Raw genomic sequence first — 19,150 nt, forward strand, 5'->3', positions numbered from 1 at the left:
CCTCCCTCCGCCCTTACCTCACGCCCAGCCATCCCACAGCCCCCCTGTCCCCAGCCCTGTTGTGCCACCTCACCAGGATCCCCCTCCTTGTCACATCCCACTAACCCCCCTCTGCCCTGACCCACAGCTGGGGACCACATCCCACCTTCCACCATGGAGCTGAACCAGACCTCCCCACCTCCCTCATCTCCTGTGATGGACACCGAAGGAGACGATTTCTGTGAGATCGATGTCACCGATGTGGCCATAGGTGGTGTCACACTGCTCATCTGCCTCTGTGGGCTGGCCGGGAATGGGGCTGTGCTCTGGCTCCTCGGATTCCACATCCGCAGGAACCCCATCACTGTCTACATCCTCAACCTGGCCGTCGCTGACTTCACCTTCCTGCTCTTCATGGTCCCCTCCTCCCTGCTCTACCTGCTGGAGGATGTGTCCTGCTCCACTGTCGTGTCCCTGAAGTACCTGAGGTCCCTTCTCCTGCTGTCGCTGCTCTCCTACAACATGGGGCTGTACCTGCTGACAGCCATCAGCATCGAGAGGTGTGGTTCAATCCTCTTCCCCCTCTGGTACCGCTGCCGCCGTCCCCAGCGCCTGTCATGGGTGGTGTGTGCCGTGCTCTGGGGCCTCTCCATCGCTGTCGTGGTCGTGGTGACCTCCCTGTGCCTGTCGCAGGAGCATGAGCACTGCCGGGTGGCTCTCATCTCCATGTATGCCCTCAGCTTCCTCATTTTTGCCCCACCCATGGTCATCTCTAATGTGATCCTCTTCATCAAGGTCCAGTGTGGCTCCAAGAGACGTCAGCCTAAGAGACTCTACATTGTTATCTTCCTCACGGTGCTCTTCTTCCTCATCTTTGGAGTGCCCCTCAGCCTCTGGAATTTCCTGCAGCAGCTCAGCTACACCATTGTGTCCTCCCAGGTGGTTTTCCTTCTTGCCTGCATCAACAGCAGCATCAACCCCTTCATCTACTTCTTGGTGGGGAGCTGCTGGAGGCACTGCTCCATCGTGTCCCTCCAGGTCGCCTTCCAGAGGGTCTTTGAGGAGACAGGGATCACCACAATGTCCAGATGAAAGGCCACTGTGGTCCCACCGGCTGTGCTGTCCGTGCTGGCTTCATGCTCAGCTGTCCACCCTTGCTCCCAGCCAGGCCTGCAGGTCATCTTCCTGCAGCTGTGAGTCAGGATGCATCCCATAGCTTTTCCATCCCTTTTCCCATCCCACTGATCCGTGTTGTTGTGTCTATCCCTATCCTTAACCCTCTCCCCGTCCTTATCCCTATCATTGCATCCACATCCCATCTGCATTCCCAATCCAGTCTTATCCCCAAACCATCCTCATCTCGGCTCCCCTTCCCTGTTCACTGTACCCATCCCATCCCATCCCATCCCATCCCATCCCATCCCATCCCATCCCATCCCATCCCATCCCATCCCATCCCATCCCATCCCATCCCATCCCATCCCATCCCATCCCATCCCATCCCATCCCATCCCATCCCGTCCCGTCCCGTCCCGTCCCGTCCCGTCCCGTCCCGTCCCGTCCTGTCCCGTCCCGCAGGTTTCCCAGCTGCCGGCCGCTCCGAGCGCGATCCGTCGGGCTCTGCTGCCCTCCTGTGAGAAATTTTGGGATTGCCGGCATCCGGACCCTTCCCGATCCCCTCTGACATCCCAAATTCCCCGCCCAGGGCCGCCTTCCCCCGACAGCCCGTCCCCACCCGGCAGTGTGTCCACTCCTGGCCATTCCGCGCTCCTTCTCCCCAATAAACGCTAATGGATCCATCCCGCTGTCGCCTCTCGTCCCTCTCCAAGGGAGGCTGGGGGGCGGGACACCGCGGGTGAAGCTCTGGAGGGGAATGTCCCAGGGAAACAGTCCCCAAAAACCGTATGAGGCAGTTTGGAGTGAGCAGCCCGTGGGGAGGGACTGCAGCCTCAGGCATGGGGCTGGGAGAGATGGGAAGGATGGGAGGTGGGTGGGCTGCATGGGGAGTGGGATGGGAGATTGGTGTGGGATGTGATGGAGCTGGTGGGAAGGTGTGGGATGTGGTGGGGCTGGAGAAAAGGTGTGGGATGTGGTGGGGCTGGAGAAAAGGTGTGGGATGTGGTGGGGCTGGTGACCTCAGCAAAGCCACAGGGAGCAGGGTGATGCCCCGTGGAGCCCATGGTGACAAACACAGGTGCCACCCTGCTCCTGGAAGGGGGTGGCCGTGCTGAGGACCACGGCCTCTTCCTCTCCTTGCTGCTGCACCATCGGAGCCTGCTGAGGGGGCAACTGAAAGGAGTGGAGAGGAGGAATTTCTGCAGGCTGAGAGACCTTTGCATCTGGCTCACAAAATTAAAAACTAAACATCTCTGGGGAGATCTTTGGTTTGACACTCACAGAGCACTCACAGGGAATGTTGAGCTCCTGGTCCATCCTGTCCATGCCAGCTGTGCCAGTGCCAGCCCGGCTCGGGGCACTGGGGATCAAGGTTGCTCCAGGGAGCACAAGCCATGGGTGTGTCCCTTCCTTCCAGCCACATTCCCGGCTGGCAGCAGGAGTCAGGAGAAGCCGGGAAGCGCTGGGAGAGGGGGCAAAGGATCTCGGGGTTCATGGTGCTGTTTATTGATATTAGACCTCAGTGGGATGCAGGACCCAGGTGCCAGGGGGAATGTTGGCATCACAGTGTTGGGAAGGATCCGTTTGGGGAGCAGTGCTCTAGGACCCGTGAGGGAGGGGGAATGTGCTCCCTGCAGAGCATCCCTCACACATGGTCCTTGGCACTGCCTCCTCTCCCTTCTCCTGCAGGAATACAGCACCACAGGGAAGGTGATACAGTGGCTATTTATTAATCAGGCGACTCTGCACCAAGGTCCTTCAGCAGAGCAGTAGAAGGGATCAACAGGCTGAGAAGGCTGTATCCATGGCAGGATCATTTCTGTGGGCAGTGTTTTCTTCTGGCCCCTCAAACACCCTCTGGAGGGAGAGCCGGAGGGACCCCACAGAGCAGGGCCTCCAGCACCTCCCCACCAAGAAGTAGATGAAGGGGTTGATGCTGCTGTGGATGCAGGTGAGCAGGATAACAACCTCGGAGGACACAGTGATGTAACCGAGCTGTTGCAGGAAATTGCAGAGGCTGAGGGGGAGAGCAAAGAGGAGGAAGAAGAGCACAACAAGGAAAATAACAATGTCGAGTCTCTTGGGTTGCTGCTGCTGAGACCCACACTTGACCTTAATGAGGAGGACTGTGCTGGAAACGACCATGGCTGGGGCAAAGAGGAAGAGGTTGAGGGCATACATGGTGATGAGAGACACCCGGCAGTGCTCGTGCTCCTGTGACAGGCACAGGGAAGTCACTGTGACAATGACAGCGATGGAGAGGGCCCAGAGCAGGGCACACACTACCCATGACAGGCGCTGGGGACGGCGGCAGCGGTACCAGAGGGGGAAGAGGATTGAACCACACCTCTCGATGCTGATGGCTGTCAGCACATACAGCCCCATGTTGTAGGAGAACAGTAGGAGCGGGAAAAGTGCCCTTAGGAACACCAGGGGAGCGACTGTGGAGCAGGACACATCCTCCAGTAGGTAGAGCAGGGTGGAGTGGACCGCAAAGTGGAGGAAGGAGAAGTTGGCGAAAGCCAGGTTGGTGATGTAAAAGGTGGTGGGGTTCCTTTGGAGAAGGCAGAGCACAGCGCCATTCCCGGCCAGCCCACAGAGGCAGATGAGCAGTGTCACACTGTGTATGGCCACGCTGGTGACATCTGTCTCACAGATGTCATCTCCCTCAGTGGGTGAGGCAGGAGATGGGGACATGGTGGTCACCTCCATGGATGGATGCTGAGGAGGCGGTGGGATGTGGCCCTGGCTGTGGTCAGAGTGGATGGGGAGTCAGTGGTTCAAAAATCCAGGAATGGACCATGCAGCTCCTCAGCAGCTCCCTGCAGAGGGAAGGATTCAGTGGGGAGAAGTGAGATGTGCAGGGGAGGAGGGTGGAGGAAGAGTGGGGTGGGAGAGGGTTGGGCTGTTCACCAGGAGACACAGAAGGGAAGCACAGGGCAGAGGAGGGGGGAGCTGGGGAGGGCACTGGGGTCACTGGGAGAGGGTGGCAGGAACAGAGCAGCTGCTGGAGGAGAGGAAGTTTGGGATAAAGAGGAAGGAAAACATTCCACTGACCTGTTCCCTGTGGGGCAGCAGCAGGCAAAGGGGTCTGTGCAGATCAGCGGCGCTTCCTGGAACCTCTGGCTCCTTTGGGATCCATGTCCTAAAGCGGCTCCTGCCAGGTCAGTGACATGAAGGAGAAAGTGCCCAGATCACCACGAGCTCCTCACTGCTGTCCTGCTGGCTCCTCTCTGCCCTGTGCTGTTGCTGTTTCCCAAGGCTCGGTGGTATCACAGGGGAATCGGAAATTGCACCTTTGGCTACGTCAGGGTGCGCCTGCACTCCTACAAAGTAATTTATAATGATTTTTTTGAGTTTTGTCCAATAAAGAAGTGGCTTTTGCCAGACAATCTGCAGAGTTTTGCAAGTGGTTCATCATTTCCTCCTGATTAGAAACACTGCTTCCCTGCAGAATGTCCCATTCTCCATCCGCCTCCCTTCTCCTGAAGGGCTTCTACCACTCCTCATTTCCCTTCCCTGTGGGGTCAGCGTCCCCCCAGAAGGACGCTGGTGGTGCTGGTGGCACTGGAATGCCGGCAGTGCCGGCAGTGCTGATGAAGCCGCTGGGTGCTCGTCAGAAGCATTTCACGTTCTGGGAAGAGCTCTGGGATCATTGCCAAAGCCTCCCCAAAGGGCCAAAGGACGCTCAGGTCTCCCAATCCCATCCCCATCCCTGCTCCCCATCCCGCTCTCCATCCTCTCCCATCCTCTCCCACGCCGCAGCTTTCCCGGCCGGCGGCGGCTCCGCGCTCCGAGCGCGGCCCGTCGGGCTCTGCTGCCCTCCCGTGCTGAGATCGGGGATCGGCAGCATCCCTCCTCTCCTGACCCTTCCTCACCTCCTCGGAAATCCCAGAGCACCCCCCGCAACCCCCCCGGGCCACCTTGCACCCCCAGAGCCCCGCTCCTCCCCTGCTGCACCCGCGACTCCCGCAGCGTCTCTGCCCCTCCTGGCCATGGGGCTCCAGCAGCCGGGAGGGAGGAGGAAAGCCCTGCTCCCGTGTGCTCCCTCAGGGCATCCCTCCCACACGCCGCTGCTCCCTTCTCCTGCAGGAATACACCGCGGGAGTGCTCCAGACGAGTGCTTGAGATCGCTGAAAAAGTCACCGCCAAGGGGCTCGCTAAAAACCACATTTAATATGAAGCGGCAGCACAACGGAGTTCACTGGCCAGGAGCATTTCTCAGATCTCTGTGTGGACTGGAAAGATGGTGAGGATGCTCCAGCACACAGAAGGTGATAGTGTGGGTATTTATTGTTCAGGAAGATCAAGGAATCCCTCAGCTGCAGTCCCGGGGTTATTCACCAGTGCAGTGGCAGGAATCAACAAGCTCAGGGCTCTGTGTCCATGACGGGATCATTGCTGTGGGCAATGTTTTCTTCTGTGTCCCCAAAGCCTCTCAGGAGGGCCTTCCTTAGGGACCCATGGAGCAGGGCCTCCTGCAACACTCCACACAGCAGGGCCTCCTGCTCCCCACCAAGAAGTAGATGAAGGGGTTGATGGTGCTGTGGATGCAGGTGAGCAAGAAAACCACTTGGGATGACACAGCTGAATTGCTGCAGTAAAGTCCAGAGGCTGAGTGGGAGAGTGAAGAGGAGGATGAAGAGCACAGTGAGGAGGAGAATGATGTTGAGTCTCTTGGGGTGCTGCTGCTGGGAGGCAGGCTTGACTTCACTGAAGAGAATTGTGCTGGAAATGACCACAGCTGGAGTAAAGAGCAGGAGGTTGAGGACATTCATGGAGATGAGACACCTGGCAGTGCTGGGGCTTGAGTGACAGGGACAGGATAACCACTGTAACAAAGGGGAGGGCCGAGAGAAGGACACTCATGAACCCTGATGGGTGCTGGGGGCAGTGGCAGCGGTACCAGAGTGGGCAGAGGATGGATGTGCATCTCTTGATAATGATGGCTGTCAGCAGGTACAGCCCCGTGGTGTCAGAGAACAGCAGGAGCAGGAAAAACAAACTCAGGTTATCCAGGAGCATAATACTGGAGCAGGAAAGTTCCTCCAGCAGGTGAAGCAGAATGGACCAGGAAGCTGAAGTCGGGAATAGCCAAATGGAAGATACAGAGTGTGATGGGGTTCCTGCAGAAGCTGAAGAGGCAGAGGAGAGCCCAGATTCCAGCCAGCCCACAGAGGCAGATGCGCAGCATGATACCCCACATGGCCACATCAGTGATATCAATCCCACATATATTATCTCCTTCAGTGGGTGAGGCAGGAGATGAAGACATGGTGCTCACCTCCATGGATGGACGCTGGGCAAGCGGTGGGATGTGGTCCTGGCTGTGGTCAGAGTGGATGGGGAGTCCGTGCTTGGAGAATCCAGGGATGGACCATGAGGCTCCTCAGCAGATCCCTGCAGTGGGAAGGATTCAGTGGGGACGAGTGAGATGTGCAGGGGAGGAGGGCAGTGGAAATGGTGGGGTGGGAGAGGATGGTGGGAGGGTTGGGCTGTTCAGCAGGGGATGTGGATGGAAAGCTCAAGGCAGAGGAGAGAGGACCTGGGGAGGGCACTGAGGTCACTGGGTGGTAGGAACAGAGCAGCTGCTGGAGGAGAGGAAGTTTGGGATAAGGATGAAGGAAAACGTTCCACTGACCTGTTCCCTGTGGGTCAGCAGCAGGCAAAGGGGTCTGTGCAGATCAGCGGCGCTTCCTGGAACCTCTGGCTCCTTTGGGATCCATGTCCTAAAGCGGCTCCTGCCAGGTCAGTGACATGAAGGAGAAAGTGCCCAGATCACCAGGAGCTCCTCACTCCTGTCCCACCACCTGCTGTCTGTGCCCAATCCTGTGTTGCCCCCCATGACTCGGTGCAGTCATGGCACAGTCAGAAATTGCATCTTTGGCAATATCAGAGCTTCATTTCCTCAGAGATATTTATCCTGGGTGGATTTTTTTTTTTTTTTTTTTTTTTTTTGCTACAAAAGAAATGACTTTTGTCAAGAGCTCCAAATGAAATAATTTGGCTCATAATTTTATCCTGATTAGAAAGACTCTTACCCTGCATATTGCTTCACTCTCCAAATGCCTTCCCTGTCCTGACAGGCTTCTACCATTCCTTGTTTCTTCCCTGAGGGATCAGAATCCCTCCAGCAGCAGAGGGATGCTGGTGGCACTGGAATACTGGCAGTGCTGGCAGTGCTCGTGAGTCAGCTGGGTGCTTCTCAGAAGCAACACTCATTCCAGGAAGGGCTCCATGATCATTGCCAAAACATGCCCTGGTCCCAAGGAAGCACAGCCCAGCTGCTACCTATCCTATCCCATCATATCCTCATTCCTGCTCTTCATCACCATCCCATTCCCACCCTGTTCTCCTTCCTCACCCCATCCTATCACATCCCACAGATTTCCCAGACAGCTGCAGCTCCCCCACTCTGAGCATGGCCTGTCAGGCTCTGCTCTCCTCTGGCCTTCCCGGTATCCAGAGCCCCTCCAACAGCCTCTGACCCTCTTCTACCACTCTGAAACTGCCTGCAACACCCCAGACTGTCCCAGGGGCCCCCTTTTCTCCCCCAACAGCCCCACTCCTGCCCTGCTCCACACACCCCAGCAGTGCCCCGCTCCTCCTGGCCACAGTGTTCTAGGATCCAGGAGGGATCCTCCTGCCCTGTGCTCCTCAGGATCACACAAGATGATAAATGTGGCTGGAGCCAGTGCAGAAACAGACAAGGAGGCCTGCAGTGGTGCTGGGGCAAATTCTGTAAAAAGAATCAAGAGCACATGGCCAAAGGAAAAGTTCAAGGCAAGGTCACCTTTAATATCACAGGACTCTGAATGTGACCACCAGAGACCCCTCTGAATGATCCTCCAGGACCAGGAAAGGACTTGGAGAAGGAGGTGAATGCATGGAAATTAGTCCTAGGAAAGTGATGTTTATGTATTAGATAAGAAAGACATTTCAATGACTCTATGTGGTTATGATGGATAAAAACGTGCAGTGTTGTTCTATCACACACAGGACAAGAAGAGATCCTTCTGTGTGTCCTGTGGAGGTAAAGAGTTCCTGTGTCCTAATGCTTCTCATCGTGATGGAAAGTATATTCTGGCTGATTTTGGTATCACGCCCAATTCCCCTCTCTGCTCCTCTCCCCGTCCTGTCCCGTCCTGTCCCATGGCCGCTCCGTGCCTTGAAGCGCTGCCCACTCTGCTGCTCTCCAGTCAGGACATTTGGGATCAGCAGCATCCAGGCCCTTCTTGAACTTCTCTAGACCCTTCCAGAACCCTGCCATGTTTCTGGAACCCTCCAACCACCTCCAGTCCCGCCCCAGGGCCGCCTTTTCCCCTAGGACAGCCCCGCTCCTGCCCTGCTCCACCTGGGGCCATGAGCAGTGTTTCTGCTTCTCCCAGCCATTCCTGCTTGTCTACCTAGAACTGAACAATTTAGCAAAGAATAACAGGAACAGATTTAGCTGCAATGGTATCTCAGGCCTTAACCTTGCTGCCAGGCCTGACCCACGGAGGTGTCTCAGGCACTGAGCAGCTGAGAGAGCAGCATTTCCCCACATTTGCCAGAGCAGATGCTCCCGTGTGTGCACACAGACAGGAAGAGTCAGTGCAGGGTGCCTGTGAGAAATTTCCCGGGGAGGCAGGGAAATGCTCCCTGCGGATCCCTTGGCATCTCCTCACCGTGCCAAGGCTTGGGCCTCCAGCCCTGGGGGATCGGCCCAGGAGCCGCCGGCGCTCGGGGATCACCCGAGGGCAGCAGACGGAGAGATCCCAGCTCGGAGAGGCCCCAGGGCCAGGGAGCTTCTGCTCAGCGCTGCTGGAACCAGGAGAGCTCCAAGGGGCTCCTTTTGGCCCTGCTCACAGGGCCCAAGGGATGGGCTTCAGCCACAGCAATGTTTCACCCCGGCCACCCTGGGGGCCGGCAACTCGCTGTGGAAGCGTGAGAGCAGGGATGCTGTGGCATCCAGGGAAGTGAAAGAATTGCCAAGGCTGTTGATAAAAGCCCAGGAGGTGGTTGGACAGCAGCAGTTCCTGGGAGCAGAGGGTGTTTGTGATCAGCGCCAGAGGAGCTGAGCCCAGGGGCTGCTCCTCAAGGCTGAGGCCTCCCAAGCACGGATCAGAGCCCAGTGCGGGCTGGAAAGGGGGTGGGGGATGCACCAGCACAGGGAGGGTGATCCTGTGGGGATTTATTGATCAGGTCCCTCAAGGAATCCCTCAGCCATTGTCCAGGGGTCTCTCAGCAGTGCAGTGGAAGGGATCAACAGACTCCGGCCTCTGTGTCCATGGCAGGATCATCACTGTGGGCAGTGTCTTCTTCTGGCTCCTCAAACACTCTCTGGAGGGAGAGCCGGATGGACCCCACAGAGCAGGGCCTCCAGCACCTCCCCACCAAAAAATAGATGAAGGGTTTGATGCTGCTGTTGATGCAGATGAGCAGGAAAAATACCTGAGAGGGCACACTGAGGTAACCGAGCTGCTGCAGGAAATTCCAGCCGATGAGAAGGAAAGTGAGGAGCACAATGAGAACGATAACAATGTCGCGCCTCTTGATTTGCTGCTGCTGGGAGCCCCACTTGACCTTAATGAAGTCGACTGTGGGAGAAATGACCATGGGTGCAGCAAAGAGGAGCAGTATGATGGCGTGCATGGAGATGAAAGCTGCCTGGCAATGCTCATGCTCGTGTGATGGGCACAGGTGTGTCACTGCAGGCATGACAGCGAAGAGAGCAAAGAAGGCCCAGTGGTAGACACTGCCCAGCACCCACGTCAGGCGCAGGGGAAGTTCACAGCGGCAGCAGGGCTGGAAGAGCTTGTCCATATAGAACAAATGGTTCCTGAGCGTCAGCCAGTACAGCCCCCAGTAGGAGGAGGTCACTGAGAGCTGGAAAAGAAAATTCAGGTACAGCAGAGGTACAACAGGAGAGCAGGACATGTCCTCCACCAGGGAGAGCAGGGCAGAGGGCACTGTGAGGAGAAGGAAGAGGAAGTCAATGAGAGCCACCTCAATGATGTCAGAGTTGCGGATATTCAGTTGGAGGAGGCAGAGCACAGCCCCGTTCCCGGCCAGCCCACAGAGGCAGACAGGCAGCGTCACACTGTGTATGGCCACGCTGGTGACATCTGTTTCACAGAGATCATCTCCTTCAGTGGGTGAGATGGTAGGCGGGGACACGGTGCTCACCTCCATGGATGGACGCTGGGCAGGCGGTGGGATGTGGCCCTGGCTGTGGTCAGAGTGGATGGGGAGTCAGTGCTTGGAGAATCCAGGGATGGACCATGAGGCTCCTCAGCAGCTCCCTGCAGTGGGAAGGATTCAGTGGGGAGGAGTGAGATGTGCAGGGGAGGAGGGAGGTGGAAATGGTGGGGTGGGAGAGGGAGTTGGGAAGGTTGGGCTGTTGGGCAGGACGCTGCTAAATAACAAAAAGAATAAAAATTTTCCATTTTTATTAAATTGTTCAAAAGTAAAGTGGCAAAAAAGATAAAAAGATGGAAAGGCTGGAACAGAGGTTCATAAACATGGCTGGAGCGGGTGCAGAAACAGAGAAGGAGGCCTTTAGGGGTTTTGGGGCAAGTTCTGGAACAAGAAGCAACAGTGCATGGCCAGAGGAAAAGTTCCAGGCAAAGTCACCTTTAATATGGCAGCATTCATTGAATATGACCACCAGAGAGACCCCTCTTAATAAACCTCCAGGATCATAAAAGGATTTCCAGGAGGAGGTGGATGCATGGAAATGAGTTCTAGGAAAATGGTGTTTACGCATTGGATATGCAACATTTTTCAATGACTACAATGTATTAATGCCCACAATTTATTAATGCCCTGTTGTAAAGTCACAGCATGCACACAAAACAAGAAGTGATCCTTCTGTGTCTTGTGGAGATAAAGAATTTCTGCTTCCAAATGCTTTGCAATGTGTTATAAAGTTTGTTCAGGCCCAGTTCAGAATTAGGGTACAGCTGGGATGCACAGGAGAAGAGAGAGGAGCTGGGGAGGGCACTGGGGTCACTGGGAGAGGGTGGCAGGAACAGAGCAGCTGCTGGAGGAGAGGAAGTTTGGGATAAGGAGGAAGGAAAACATTCCCCTGACCTGTTCCCTGTGGGTCAGCAGCAGGCAAAGGGGTCTGTGCAGATCAGCGGCGCTTCCTGGAACCTCTGGCTCCTTTGGGATCCATGTCCTAAAGCGGCTCCTGCCAGGTCAGTGACATGAAGGAGAAAGTGCCCAGATCACCAGGAGCTCCTCACTCCTGTCCTGCTGGCTCCTCTCTGTTTCCTGTCCCTCAGTTTTTTCGCAAGGCTTGGTGGGAGAATCGGAAATTTAATCTTTGGCTACGTCAGAATTTCACTTCCTCAGAGCTGTTTGTCTTGAAGTTTTTGCTGCCAGAGAGGAAATATCTCAACATGCAGATTTCTTTGAGTGGCTCCTCATCTCCTCCTGACTAGAAACACGCTTCCCAATGTGACATTCTCCAAATGCTTTTCCTCTCTCAGCAGGTTCTGCCATTCCTCATTTCCCTACCCTGAGGGGTCATTTTCCCTCCAGCAGCAGAGAGCTGCTGCTGGTGCTGGTGGCACTGGGCTGCTGGCAGTGCTGCGAGTGCTCACAGCACTGCTGAAGCATTTGGCTGCTTCTCAGAAACAACTCCAATTCTGGGAAGAGATCTGGGATCACTGCCAAAACCTTCCCTGGATTCAAGAAAGAAAACTGAGCTGAGAATTCAATTTCTGTCATTCCAATGCAGGCTGCCACAGCCCAAGGGAAGGACAGCACTCAGTTGCTTGCAGCCAGGTTACCAGCACTTGAAAGCCCACCCTAATTACTGCCAATCCCCTTGGTGCAATGAAAGCTACTAGGGACCAGATTTTGGGGTGCTGTGATCCTCTTTCCAGCCCTTCATTAGGGCTCATCCTCCTCCTTCTCCTCACACATGGGAGCATTTGTGTTTGTTTTTACCTGACCCCACCCCTCTGGGCAACCTGTGCCAGGTCCTCACTACCCTCACACGAAGGCTTCTTCCCTAATATCCATCTAAACCCACCTTCTGTCTATGGGAAACCATTCCCCCCTGTTCTGATGCTCCACACCCTTGTCCCAAGGCCATCTCCACCTCTCCTGGAGTCCCGTTAATTCATCGATCATGAAGTGTTTTCCCTGGAAAGGATTGAGCTATGGAAGATGTGAGATTCCATGGCTGGGGACACAAACACAGTGTCCTCAGGGAAGAGAGGTGACAATTCTGGTCCTAGGGCCTGTAGTTTCCAGCAGGATCATCCCAGATCCCTGAGGCACATGTCAGCCTGTGTTGGCATCATCTCACCTCAGCCTTCTAGGAATTCAAGGAATTCACTATAGGCTGCAGTTTGACTGACAAGGGAGTGTGGAAGATGACTCAGGGGAAACCTGCAACTTTCTAAGGACTAAAGCCAGGAGAGCAGCATTGATTTGCCTCTTCTCAGCAGAAATTACATTGCTGAAATCCTAAATAATTCTCTGCTGTGTACCTATGCTCCATCTCAGGCACATAATTGATTATTGCATGAATCCTCTTGGAAACTGCATGGTGAAGGTCCAGGGTCACTGAAATTGCAGTATACAAGTGGGAAACCTAGATTTGAATGAGAAATCAAATTTTAACAGGACATTTGTATTGCAGGGTTCTAAGGATCCACCCCAGGAATGAGATGTGGCAAGTTCTGGCAGTTCAGAAGACAAGATTATGGGATCTTGGTTCCTTTAGAAACAGAAGAGGAAGGTGACATGGAGACAAGCTGCTTTTCCCTTAGGTCTCCTTGCTGAGGCTCTCTCCTGTTCCTCAGTTCCTGGACAGAGTGAAGAGCAGATGGGAAGCAGAGCCCTGATCCCGTCCCAGGCTCTGAACTAGTTCCCTGTTTGTGAGAGCCCTGGAGAACACGAGGCAGCACGGAGAACAGGGGGCTGTGGCAGGAGCTGGACAGAGCCCGCGCCGGACGCTGCTCGGGCTCGCCCCACGGGCTTCGCTCCCCTTTCCCAAGTGACCATTCCAGGGAAGCTCCTGAAGATCCCACCCCAGGGACAGCAGCTGGGGTGTGTGAGGAGATGTGAGTGCACTGCGGTGAAGTTCTCCAGGCTGCAAGAGGAAACAAGGTCAGACTCTTCTCGTTCAGCTTAATCAGTGGCTCCACATTGGGTGGAGCCTGGTGATGAATTTTGGGGGGAGAATTGAGATTTGTAGGGAATTAAAAGTGATAAATACTGTGGGAAAATGGAGGGAATATTCAAAGGAGTGTCCTGATGAAGGAATCCTACAGCAGCTCAGTGATCTCAACAGACACCTGAGAGTCCAGGTCACATCCATCCCAAAGCCATTTGCTCTCTGCTATCTCCATGGGCAATCTTTTCCTTCTCAAATTGTTATCCTCCTCCAGCTCTGTCCTGTCCACAGCCAGGAAGGAGGTATGTCCCTGGCTTTTCTGCCAGGCACACCAGACCAGGCTCCAACATCCTACTTGCCATCTGTCCTGTCCCTCGCCTCTCCCTGTGCTGCTCCCCATGGAAGCTGTGAGTAGGAAAAGATGGGAAAAGCCACGTTTGGGACACAGCAGCATTGCTAGGATGACTCTGTGTCAGCCCTCCAGCTGTGTGAGGCCAAGGAGAAGCAGCAGAGGTGTCACAATGAGCACTTTGTCCCCTGCCAGCGAGGGAGACAGCCCTGCCTGCTGGAGCCAACCCGGTGGGAAGGCATCCAAAGGAATCTGGAATGAGGACCACGACAACTGGAGCGAGAGTGACAACAGGCACTGGAGCAAAGTGCCTGCCAAGCTGCTGCTGCTGCTGTGCCTGTGTGGAATGGTGGGAATGGGGCTGTGCTCCTGCTCCTTGGCTTCCACACCTGCAGGAACCCCCCACCCCCTGTGTGCTCAGCCTGGCCATGGCTGGCTTCACCTTCCTGCTCTCCATCGCTATCGCCCTGGGGTTATTTTCTGTCCCAGAGAGCTTCTGCCACCAGCTGGGCTCGTGGGGTGGGACAGCTGGGCTGAAGGTCACCATCCCCTTGGCTTTCACTGCCGCTGTCTCCTCTCTGACAGCCCCCAGTGCTGTGACAGCTCTGTTTGTCCTCCCCGTGTCCAGCTGGCCCTGCCACCGCTCCCAGTGCTTCCCGGTGCTCCTGTTTGCCCTGCTCTGGCTGCTCTCCTTCCTGCTCACTGTCAGCCTCTATTTCTGCCCTTTGGCACTCATGGCTTTGGTCCTGAGCTGCCTCTTCTCAGTGCTCACCCTGACCTGTTCTGCTCTGGCCCTGCTGGCCAGGCTCCTGTGCTGCTCATGGAAACAGCCCCCAGGAAGCTCTGGGCCCTGCTCCTGCTGCCTCTTGTCTCCTTCCCCTTCTCCACTGCTGATTTTGGGTTCTGGCTCTTGCTGAGGGTGTTTGACTTCTCTGTCGTTGCCCTCAGCACCTCTGTCCTGCTTGCCTGAGCCAACAGCAGTGCCCACCCTCTGATTTACTTCCTGGCTGGGAGCTGTGCAAAGGAATTCACCCCCTCTGTTAGTGTTGCTTTCCAGAGGGCTTTTGTGGATGTGCCAGAGCCAGAGAATAGGGACAACACAGTGGAACCGTCAGAGAGTCATCAGAGTCACCATGAAATAGAGCCATAAAATATCTAGAGTTGGAAGGAACCCACAAGAATCCTGCACTTGAGCTCCTGGCCGTGCACAGGACATCCCAACAATCCCATCCTGTGCCTGAGAGCATTGTGCAAATGCTCTCTGAGCTCTGTCAAGCTTGTGCTGTGTGCAGCAGGGGAACTCCTGTCTGGGGTGGATGCTGAATAACATGGGGAATCATCATGGAATGGTTTGGGTTGGAAGGAACCTTAGAGATCATCTCATTCCATCTCTCCTCCTGCCATTGGCAGGGACACACAGGAAAACTTTTGCTTTGAAATCTTTGCTCTTTTGAAAGGAAGCTGAGGTAGGGAGTGGCCTGGGTGACACAGGAGACAATAAAGGTGCTGGAAAGTAGAAAAAATACATTGAAGGATCATGATCCTGCTGCACTTACCTTGAAAGAGACCCCCTGACTGAGTTGTTCTTCCCTGGACAAGAGGTTGCACCATGGAATGTTTCTGCTTTGCAATGGACAGGTAAAAGGGAGACAGGGAGAAAAACCCTCTCAGATGTCAAAGGCTATCTCTTCTGTTAGTTATTAACTGTTCTGTTAATAAAAGTATCGTGTGAGGCTTTGCCTATGCTATGTAATTATGTCCTCAATGGTCAGCTTGAATGATGAAATTGAACTCAGGTCAAAATTGCATCCTCAAAACTTTCAAAACAATTGAATGAAATTGACCCAATTCAGAAAGGACCAAATTCACATCTCTTGAGAAGCACCCTAAATGCCATGAAATCTCTGAAATGCCATGGCCACAGCCCTTAATTCAATCCCTTGGGCTGAGGTTGATTCGTGGCTTTCCATTATTTTGACCTGTTAGTGAAAACACAGCTCTTTCCACTTTTTTTTTTTTTTTTTTTTTTTTTTTTTTTTTTTTTTTTTTAATTAATGAAGAGCCAGCAGCGGGCTCTAGGACCCTGCGATGCTTGGCAAGGCAGAGGACTCGGCCCCGTGGGCAGGGCTAAGTGTCCCAAACCCAGCCGGGGGCGGGCGCGGAGCCCAGGCTGTCTGCTTAGCCAAGATGCACCCGGCTCGGCCCCCAGCTTCTCTTTGGCATTTCCTGGGGCCCCTGAATCTGGGGTCCCTGGGACACTCCAAGACCACCGATAAATGAGCGACCTCTCCCAACCTTATAGTTCAGTGCACGCTCCCAACAGGCTGCGAGAAACCCAGCAATTCCTCCGAATTTCTGCCCTTCCCTCACCCCACCTGGCCATGGGTCTTCCCACAGCTTCTTGGCATCCCGCTCTGCGAACCACAAGAGCAGGACGCGCAGGGTCCGAGAAGGGTGTGTTTCCCCGGGAATATAAAATTCCATCCGGGGCTCCCTGCACCACCCAAGCCCGCCCAGTACGAGGGGCTGCTCCCCTCTCCCAGTGTGTCTGCACTGCCACGGAATACAACCGAGCGCTGTACAGCTCCCTGATCCGCGACCCACAGTGGGCAGGGCGGAGAACAACACGGGTGTCCCGCCCAAGACGTGCTGTTGGACAACTGATGCCGGCACAGTAAATGAAATCAAATCAACCGGCACAGTCGAAACCCCCACGGGTGGCAGCGGGCGTGCCAGGGGATGGACCAAAGGCTGCAGTGGCGTCTGCACAGGCTCCATCAGCGAAGGAATCGGGAGGGAGGCGCACGGCACCGCCCCCCTGTAAATGCAATTTGGAAAGCGGGGGGCTGCGCGGCCGTGGGCGGTGGTGGCTCCCACCAGTCCGGGGCTGCCCCGCGCAGTCCATGCACCGCCGGGTGTGCTGAAGCTGAGCTGCGGCAGAGGCACCCCGGCTGCCTCGGGAGGGGCGGGCGGTGTCAGCGGCACCGCGCTCTGGGCAGGGTGTGCCTGCGCGGCCAGCCGCCGGGATCCCCAAACGTTCCGGAATCCCTGCCTGTGTCCAAGGCTGTGTCGATACCCGCCAAGACTGGAGCCAATTTGGACACTGTAGCGTCCCCTTTGCACATTTGCGCCGTGAGACGGCGTCCCAAGTCGAGCCAGACCTTACGATCAAAGGGGGACCTAGGACTCGCAGAAAAACCCCGGCCCCGAGCCCAACTCAGGAGTCTGACCAGGTCTTCCTCAGAGAGCCAAGCTCCCACAAGAGGGATGCAGGCTTGCCAGGCAGTCAAGTCTGCTCGCTCGACTGCAGATGGCTGGTTTCCCATTTTTAGCAAACCTTTCCCTAGCAGATGTCAACTCCAAGAGTCCGACAGTCCGCTATTCCAGGGAAAACCCGTCCCGTGCAGTTCCGGCCTCTAAGAGGCGGCCCACAGTCCAAACAGGACCAAGCCTTGTCCAGAAGACATGCGGTTTCTGCGTTATCTTTCTTTAAGAAGGCAGAGGTGTCCGAGCACAGCCTCCAGGATGTTGGTGTGGAACCGCGCCAGAGGAGACCCCCGCAAGACGCCAGGTTCGGGTCTGCTACCGAGGCTGCAATTCCACGTCAGGTCACCAGACCCTGTCCCTTCAGGGCAGGGTGCAGTGCCACATGGAGGTCGCCAGATGTTGCTGTCAAGGCAGGACGGGAATGAGAAGACTGACACAGAAGCTGCTGAGAGTAAAACTCCGATTTATTCAAAATACACCGCTGTTTTATACAGAGCTTCGTGAAGACCAACTCCATTGGTCCTGATGTGGAAATAATCTACACCATTGGTGCAGAGTGCTTGACGCACAGTGATAGAACTTAACTATAAACAATGTGAACAACAAGAGAGATAAAGAATTATTTACATTCTTCTCCAGCACTTTCCCAGGCTTCTGCCAGGCTAGAAACTCTTAGTTTCTCTCTTTGACTGAATCTGAGACCCACAAAAGAATGTGACTAATTCTCACTGAAAGGATAAGGGAATGTTGCTGTCCCTCCCCAGCTCTGCAGCCCTACCTGGTGTCCTTTCCCACCAGCCGGGAATGCAGGGCTGGCTCTGCTGGACAGAAGGAGAAGGATGCTCTGTGTGATCCCAACATTCTCCTGCCATCGAGAGGCACCAGCCCTGCAGGGATTTGGGAAATCTGTGCCACCCCGTGCTGGTTGTGTCCCTAGGGCTTAAGATGTCCCCTTCTTTGCAGGCAAGAGCTCCCTGAAAACACCATGAAACTCATCTGCTGAGCCAAAGGAGATGGAGCTCATTCCCTGGGGCTGAGGCCATGAGGGTCATTCCATGGGGAATTGAGCTGGGGAACAGCACTGAGCCCAGCTGCACTGCCTGGAGCCATAGGGATCCAGGAGGGAGGAGGAAAGCCATGCTCCAATGTGCTCCCTGCAGAGCATCCCCCAGAAATCACCCAAGGCAATGCTCCTGCTCCCTACTTCTGCAGGAATACACCACCATGGGGAGGGTGATCCTGTGGATATTGTTTAATCAGGTGACTCAAGGAAACCCTCAGCCTCTGTGCCAAGGTGCTTCAGCAGAGCAGTAGAAGGGATCAGCAGGCTCAGACCCCTCTTTCTGTAGGGGAATAATATCTGCAGATAGTTTGTTCTTTCTGCTTCTCAAATACCCTTTGGAGAGAGTCCCTTGAGGACCCCATGGTACAGTGCTTCCAGGAACTTGCCTTTGAAAGTCTGTCCTCCAGCTCCCCACCAAGAAATACATTAAGGGTTTGATGCTGCTGTTGATGCAGGTGAGCAGGAAAAAAACCTGAGGGGACACAACGATGTAACCTAGCTGCTGTAGGAAATTCCAGATGATGAGAAGGAGAGTGAGGAGCACAATGAGGACAATAACGATGTTGCGACTCTTGGGTTGCGGCTGCTGGGAGCCCCATTTGGCCTTAATGAGGTCGACTGTGGGAGAAATGACCATGGGTGCAGCAAAGAGGAGCAGGATGATGGCATGCATGGAGATGAGAGCTGCCTGGCAATGCTTCTGCTCATGTAATGGGCACAGGCGTGTCACTGCAGGCATGACAGCGAAGAGAGCAAAGAAGGCCCAGCTTTGGACGCTGTCCACCACTCACACCAGGCGCAGGGGAAGGTTGCAATGGCAGCAGAGCTTGCAGAAGTTGCACATAAACATCACAGCGCTGGTGATCATCAGCCTGAGCAGCCCCCAGTAATAGGAGATCACTGAGAGCTGGAAAAGGAAACTCACGCACACCACAGGCATGATAAGGGAGCAGGACCTGTCCTCCACTGGAAGAGGAGAGCGGAGGGGACTGCAAAGAGGAGGAAGAGGAAATCAGCAACAGCCAGGTAAAAGATGCCATAGTGGGGGATTTTCAGGTTGAGGACCCAGAGGACAGCCCCGTTCCTGGCCAGCCCACAGAGGCAGATGGGCAGTGTCACACTGTGTATGGCCACGCTGGTGACATCTGTCTAACACAGATTGTCTCCTTCAGTGGGTGAGACAGAAGATGGAGCCATGGTGGTCACCTCCATGGATGGATGCTGGGCAGGCGGTGGGATGTGGCCCTGGCTGTGGTCAGAG

General features: G+C 55.1%; 4 protein-coding genes and 2 pseudogenes across 6 annotated transcripts; 2 read left to right on the plus strand and 4 right to left on the minus strand.

Moving 5' to 3' along the window:
• The first annotated feature begins 78 nt into the window (after positions 1 to 78).
• Positions 79 to 1,071, plus strand: GPR152 (G protein-coupled receptor 152). The gene has a single exon (XM_021556077.2). The coding sequence runs from the start codon at positions 154 to 156 to the stop codon at positions 1,069 to 1,071; it is 918 nt and encodes a 305-aa protein (XP_021411752.1). The 5' UTR covers positions 79 to 153.
• Positions 1,072 to 2,804: 1,733 nt separating this feature from the next.
• On the minus strand, positions 2,805 to 6,451 carry LOC116183119 (mas-related G-protein coupled receptor member H-like). The gene is made up of 3 exons (XM_077784341.1): positions 6,380 to 6,451; positions 4,153 to 4,252; positions 2,805 to 3,917 (listed from the first exon to the last, which is right to left on the minus strand). The coding sequence occupies exon 3, from the start codon at positions 3,805 to 3,807 to the stop codon at positions 2,875 to 2,877; it is 933 nt and encodes a 310-aa protein (XP_077640467.1). The 5' UTR covers positions 3,808 to 3,917; positions 4,153 to 4,252; positions 6,380 to 6,451; the 3' UTR covers positions 2,805 to 2,874.
• On the minus strand, positions 5,253 to 6,385 carry LOC110484935 (mas-related G-protein coupled receptor member H-like; annotated as a pseudogene).
• Positions 6,452 to 7,872: 1,421 nt separating the features above from the next.
• LOC144246502 (mas-related G-protein coupled receptor member X1-like) lies at positions 7,873 to 15,214 on the minus strand. 3 transcript variants are annotated; one of them, XR_013340205.1, is made up of 4 exons: positions 15,116 to 15,214; positions 11,170 to 11,269; positions 8,763 to 10,379; positions 7,873 to 7,994 (listed from the first exon to the last, which is right to left on the minus strand). XR_013340205.1 is itself a non-coding variant. In XM_077784342.1 (3 exons), the coding sequence occupies exon 3, from the start codon at positions 10,267 to 10,269 to the stop codon at positions 9,340 to 9,342; it is 930 nt and encodes a 309-aa protein (XP_077640468.1). In that variant the 5' UTR covers positions 10,270 to 10,379; positions 11,170 to 11,269; positions 15,116 to 15,214; the 3' UTR covers positions 7,873 to 9,339. The 3 variants fall into 3 exon arrangements, 2 of the variants coding, with proteins under 2 accessions (XP_077640468.1, XP_077640469.1); XM_077784342.1 differs by having other exon boundaries at positions 7,873 to 10,379; XM_077784343.1 differs by having other exon boundaries at positions 7,873 to 10,379; positions 11,170 to 13,186; positions 15,116 to 15,189.
• Positions 13,732 to 14,709, plus strand: LOC110485031 (mas-related G-protein coupled receptor member X2-like). The gene is given in 4 exon segments (XM_031504956.2): positions 13,732 to 13,906; positions 13,909 to 13,959; positions 13,962 to 14,390; positions 14,393 to 14,709. Coding segments are annotated over 4 exon segments (972 nt in total).
• Positions 15,215 to 18,155: 2,941 nt separating the features above from the next.
• On the minus strand, positions 18,156 to 19,101 carry LOC110485029 (mas-related G-protein coupled receptor member A7-like; annotated as a pseudogene).
• Positions 19,102 to 19,150: the final 49 nt, after the last annotated feature.

Source organism: Lonchura striata, chromosome 6 (genome assembly GCF_046129695.1).
Source record: "Lonchura striata isolate bLonStr1 chromosome 6, bLonStr1.mat, whole genome shotgun sequence".
Lineage (NCBI taxonomy): Eukaryota > Metazoa > Chordata > Aves > Passeriformes > Estrildidae > Lonchura > Lonchura striata.

Bases quoted from the DNA above. Each gene is read 5' to 3' on its own strand.
- GPR152 (XM_021556077.2), top strand. From the start codon at position 154: ATGGAGCTGAACCAGACCTCCCCACCTCCCTCATCTCCTGTGATGGAC.
- LOC116183119 (XM_077784341.1), bottom strand. From the start codon at position 3,807: ATGGAGGTGACCACCATGTCCCCATCTCCTGCCTCACCCACTGAGGGA.
- LOC144246502 (XM_077784342.1), bottom strand. From the start codon at position 10,269: ATGGAGGTGAGCACCGTGTCCCCGCCTACCATCTCACCCACTGAAGGA.